Below are 5,858 nucleotides of genomic sequence, written 5' to 3'. Positions count from 1 at the left end.
TCATTCACACTATCACCAAATGGGTGGACAAATGATGAATAAGACGAAATGTACCATCTTTTTTAGGTACCATACCTATGGGGGACAGTCTTAGGTTGAGAAATGGAGGGCAGAAAAATGGGCCAGCAACCCGACCTAAACTTATTTCTTTATTGACTAATTGTATGGCTTCTGTAGTAAGTGAACTCAAAGACTTAAGATTTTTACAGTTGTATGGCTGTCTAGGACCTTGGTAATTTAATTTAAAACCAAATTGAAACCCTTGCAATAGTTCATGTGCATTTTCTGTGTCAGGATAATTAGTCAAACAATCTGATAAAACTGAAGTCTTGATTGGACTGTAAGCAATACTACTGATGTCTAACTGGTGTTGAGGAGGGGGTTCTGAAACTGCTAGTAGCTGGCTTGACTGTTGATTGAGCACGCCAGGTTGACTGAGAGTTCCCAGATCTAAAATTTAATGAATTTCTAGTAGTGGTTCTACACATTGTAAAAGGATGGGGTTGTGAACATAAAATGCACCAGTGCCTATATTGGCAGTTTAGCCTTGAACAATAACCCTTGTAGTTGAAATCATAACACTTTAAGGGTTGGGATGGCTGAATAGCAGGCTGTCGGTGAAGGGCATTGTTATACATGTAAAGGAGCCAAAGCTCCTGATCAACTGACGCAAATGACATTGAAGGGTTGCAGTCTTTCTTCAATCTGAATTGAATGTCATAGTCCCGCCAACCCAGGCCATTAACCCGGCTTGCCCTGAGACGTATTGTGTGGATATATTTAAACAGAGCAGCGTTTTCCATGGGGCGAGCCAGCACATAAATGGCTGCTTAGACAAGAAAAGCATCTGTCCACATTTGGATGTCAGTAATGGGTTTTAATTTAGATTTTGATGATAAACCCAAATTGCCATTTTGCAGTGAGAAATATCTAGTATCATCATGGGGGTCAGTTTCGAGCTTATTGTTGATTAATGAAGCTAAATTAACATATTCGCCATTGGCAATTTTGAGTTTAATGTTGTTGGATACATTATGCCCCAAATCATTATCATAACTAGAAACTCTTATGTTCGCATTGGATGAAGGAATACCTTCTGTCCCCTGAGGTTGGGCTGGGTCTTCTCGCTCAGACAAAATTGTGGAAATGCGTTGAGCCAGATCCTGAAGTTGGTAGGGTGGCATAACGTTGGTAGGCATTATCGTGGGTGCAGTAGCCTGTACATCAGAAGGGCAATTGATAGGCTGGACCGTTCCGTCCGTGATGCTCGCCGACGGAGGAACTTCGGAAATTGTCTCCAGACGTCTCCCTGCTCGTTTCCGTGGCTGAGCCTGGGTCTGACTCGCCGTCTTCCGCTTAGGCATTTCGAATCTCGAAATATAACCAAAGAGAAAATCCGTTAACCATGGGTTGTCATCAAACTTTAATGTAATATGACCACTGAACTTTGAATGCACGTGTACATGAGTGCCTGTTAAAATCAACAAATATCTACGAAATTTGTTAGCATCGATGATTTAATTTGGATAAATATGCCATAAAAGAGCATTTAAAATTTTATTACAACAATTTCTTGACAAAAAGTAAAAGTATTAGCTAAAAACAATCGAAAATTCACACCACTGTAAAATTCCGTCCTTACCTTTGAAAACGTCTGCTTCGACTGATGATGGATCTGTGCACTTATGACGTAAGCAAAATGTGTTGAGGTGAAGACTAATTGACGCAGGACCAAAATAAACAATCCCACAACACCGTATTTATATAAAAATTAAGTTTTTCCCTTTGATAAATGGATTTAACCTTTAATGGTGAAATCCTATTATTCCAGAAGGAAAGGGATTGGACAGCAGGCAAAAATTCGATTCAAGTCTTCTTCAGTGTCTGATTCAAAATAATATAATAATAATAATTCATGTAATAGAAATCGGACGGACTCCTTTGATATGATGGCTTGTAAATCTTTGATGATGTAATATTTGAAATAAACAATTTAAAATCAAAACATATTGCCAGGAATACAGTGTGCCTCTGTCATAAATCGCCCATCTAATTTGTCTAAACACTGAATAACCTGATTTCTTGGAAACTTCTATAATATGAACCAAACATATTAGTAGTACTAGAAGAAATTTTTATTAGCCCACCTGAGCTGAAAGCTCAATCACATTTTGTCTGGCGTCCGTCTAGCTGTCCGTCTAAATTTTTCACATTTTCAACTTGTCATTAGACAAGAACCACTGGGCCAATTTCAACCAAACTTGCCACAAAGCATCCTTGGATGAAGGGTATTCAAGTTTGTTCAAATGAAGGACCACTCCTTCTTTCAAGGGGATTTAATTAAAAATTAGTGAAAATTTGGTGGCATCATTTAAAAAACATCTTAAGAACCACTGGGCTAGAAAAGCTGAAACTTACGTGAAACCACGTGAAACATTACACAGTGTAGATTCAAGTTTGTGCAAATCATGACCCAAGGAGATAGGGTGGGCCCACAATGGGGGATCAAAGACTTACATAGGAATATATAGGAGAAAAAAAAATCTTTAAAAACCTTCTTCTCAAGAAAAACAATGCCATGATTAGTCGTATTGATATGGAAGTATCCTCAGATATTTTAGATTCAAGTTCAAATCAAATGGGGGTAGGATGGGGATACAACAGGGGAGCAAAGTTTTACTTAAGAAATGAATTTCATTTTTGAAGATTCATGAGGACATGAACTACGACGCTTCACGCCGGCATATTTCATGAAGCGCGTTAGCGCTTCTTGATAAATATGCCGGCGTGAAGCGTTGTAGTTCATGTACCTCATGAATTTTCAAAAATTAAATTCATTTCTTATATTTACATTATTTTTCTGATGATTTGCCACAAATAACGCCATTCAACTGTCATTTTTAAAGCAAAACAGTTTGCACTATAGTTTTGACGTCAAGTAGGGTATTATGACGTAACAATGGAGATATTCATGCTCATCCATGGTAGTTCATGAGAAAATGAACTGTATTCTATTTTGTAAAGAATCATAAGGGAAATTTATTGGAAATGTAAATATATAGAAATATACAGGAGAAAAAAATCTGCTGATGAAGAACGGCAGGGCCATATTGACTCAGGTGAGCGTTGTGGTCCATGGGCCTCTTGTTGGATACGTTATTTCAGATGATGCAAAGAATTATTTTCAAACAGTTAAAATAGCTTTTAAGCAAGCGAAATGAATTGTTTAGAGAGTCTTATACTCTCATAACATCGCTAAACATTTAGACTCATTCAAGTTCACACAATTCAATAGTTAATCTTGATTAGTATAATCGTAAACTATAATAATGTAGTAGTATACACCAATGACAAAACGCCAACAACAATTAATTTGAACTCAGAAACACCGAACAACAGATCAACCAGTTCTCCTGATTCACTAGATTACCCTGCATTTAACGGAGGAAGCTATGTATTCGAAATTTAAAGTTATAAACCATATAGCTATTTTACTTTCTAAGGAGAAGAAAACGATTGTAGACTGTTCTAACGTTAGAGTTGTTTCTTTTTCCTTTTCTTTTCTTCCTAAGTACATGTATTAGACATTTCCTTTATACTTTCGTGTTTTTAATATCACAGGACTTTGCAATTTCACTTGGAAAAACCAATTAAAAAATCACTACATAAAAATGTCATTATTCTTTCAGTTCTTCTCTCAATCTTTCATGACCACAATAATTTCCTTTCAGTTTTCAGAAAAATTAAAAGCTATATCTAAACCTGAAAATTTTTTATTTAAATATTTTATTTCTTTCTTTTTGTTATTTTAATATTCTCACTTTACAAAAATTTTCATAAAAATAAGAGTAACTTTCACAACTTTTATCTTGTTTGTATGCTTTGAATTATCATTAGGAACTGAATAGATTGCATATGTCATAATATCATTCTCAAATGCGCCATGTTTCCCAGTAAAGGAAAGCGTGGATTCTTCATTAAATAACCTTCCTCATTCAAATGATATTATATATCAAACATCGGAAACGTTGTATACATCAGACACAGCATAAAACTGATATTTATTTATTCCATATTAATACAAATTATACATGGTACAACAACAAAAAATTTCCAAAAATTATTAATTAACAAAATACATATTATACAGATTGTTTTTAGACAACTTTAACCCATATTGATATCCCTGGGAGAAGATCTTAAGTCATGTACAGGTCTCCAAGCATAGTCATATCTGAGAAGGGATTTCTTAATGGTGTTTTTGTTAGAGTCAGTCACCAAACATCTACGAACAAATATAGAATATCCCAAAGACACCACTTTGTTCACTTGAGATCGAACGTCAGAATCGGACAAGAGTCTGGATTCCCAGCACCTTGTACTGGTGAATCCCGAGGAAAGTTTACAGTAGGTAACATAACGTTTAGAATCAGATGGTTTCCTCACAGAGAACTCGTACACAGCGGCAGGGAATGTCTTTCCTCCGCAGACGGTGGATTTTCTGAAACCCTTTCTTCCTCGATGTCTTTCTGTCCACACCGAGTCATCCTCCGGTTTAATGGGAGAAATAACTAGTTCCCACGGGGACCAATGAATCCTGTTCAGTGAGAAATTTGTCTCGGCAACATTTTCTCTCTTTAGTTTTCTTAGAGTGTTGAGCTGAAATAAGTTGTATATACATTGAATATCAGCCTCAGATTAAATACTTTACACTTAATATGACTGTCCAAAGTTTGGAATCCTAATGATATATTGATTAATAAATATAATAATGTGAGTTTTAGTACCTTTTTGCATGAAATGACCAGATGCTTTGCTCTCTTTCTATCCAATGCAGAAGGTCTAGTCTTTTTAAAAACTGTTTTCTTTACTGCATGAATGGAAGAATTCTTTTTCTTCAGTTTTATTACGGATGCAGCTTTTGTCAGTGAAGGCACCTTTTTCAGGACCGGCTTGTAGGGAAGTGTTCTGGACTTTGAAGACGATGCTTCCACTTTGCTAGATGAAGATGTGGAAGGTTCATCGTCTTTGAGTGCTCCGAACATAGCATTCAAATCCTCATGAACACCCATTCTAGCGTCTCTGGCCCGTACTTCCTGTTCATAGATGTCCAGGAACTCTGCGCCTTGCTCTCGGTAGCAGATGGCCATAATGAAGTCAAAGAGATTGGAGAACTGCTCCAGTTCTACTCGTCTGCCAGCTGTCTTGTCGGCCAGTGTTTGGTAGAAGTCGTTTGTTCTTTTGTCACCAGATCGACACTGTACACCGTACACTCGCACACCCTGAAATACAGCATGTGGTATTCTGCATAAAATCTGACGACATGGTCATACAAAAACAGGAGTCCAAAACATTGAAAGTTTGCATTAAATGGTTGGCATAAAGAACTAAAATAATTTACTTACCATGACTGCTAATTTTTCCACTTCTTCCTTCCAGTCCAATTTCAGTTTGTTGTCTGGGTAGTTCACGTCATGAGGATGGGCATCTCCTATCATCACCAGCGCCCTCTGTGTGCCAGGTGTCCAAGACAAAGTTTGTACCTGGTGCAAGACCAGCTCATAACACTCATCAGAATCCCCGCCTCCAGTGGACCCAACGCTTTTGACCCAGTTACACAGTTCATTCAGATCCGTGGAAAAATCTATATACTTGGTGACATAAGATGTTTTCCTATCACAGTAATCTCCGTGAGCAAATACGGCGATTCTTATACCGGGGATGTCCGTTTGCAGCCGTTGAATCATTTCCTGGACATTCTGTTTAACCGCATTGATGGAACTTGACATAGAGCCAGTTGTGTCAAACGAGAAACAAATTTCTATCGGACCACCTGGTGGTACTGCCATTTTATCTTG

The 5,858-nt window shown here is 37.3% G+C and overlaps 1 protein-coding gene and 1 pseudogene across 1 annotated transcript; both read right to left on the bottom strand.

The window, feature by feature from the left end:
• Positions 1 to 350: 350 nt before the first annotated feature.
• LOC133179239 (uncharacterized) lies at positions 351 to 1,364 on the bottom strand (annotated as a pseudogene).
• Positions 1,365 to 4,096: 2,732 nt separating this feature from the next.
• LOC133179382 (uncharacterized) lies at positions 4,097 to 5,858 on the bottom strand. Its single transcript, XM_061314151.1, has 3 exons — positions 5,406 to 5,858; positions 4,788 to 5,282; positions 4,097 to 4,659 (listed from the first exon to the last, which is right to left on the bottom strand). Exons 1-3 carry the CDS (start codon positions 5,847 to 5,849, stop codon positions 4,168 to 4,170), a joined length of 1,431 nt encoding a protein of 476 aa, XP_061170135.1. The 5' UTR covers positions 5,850 to 5,858; the 3' UTR covers positions 4,097 to 4,167.

Source organism: Saccostrea echinata, unplaced genomic scaffold (genome assembly GCF_033153115.1).
Source record: "Saccostrea echinata isolate AGI-Se365-2 ecotype Australia unplaced genomic scaffold, CSIRO_AGI_Sech_v1 ptg000004l, whole genome shotgun sequence".
In the NCBI taxonomy this organism is placed as follows: domain Eukaryota; kingdom Metazoa; phylum Mollusca; class Bivalvia; order Ostreida; family Ostreidae; genus Saccostrea; species Saccostrea echinata.
The sequence above is the reverse complement of the archived record's forward strand: the minus strand, read 5'-3'. Positions and strand labels throughout refer to the sequence as shown.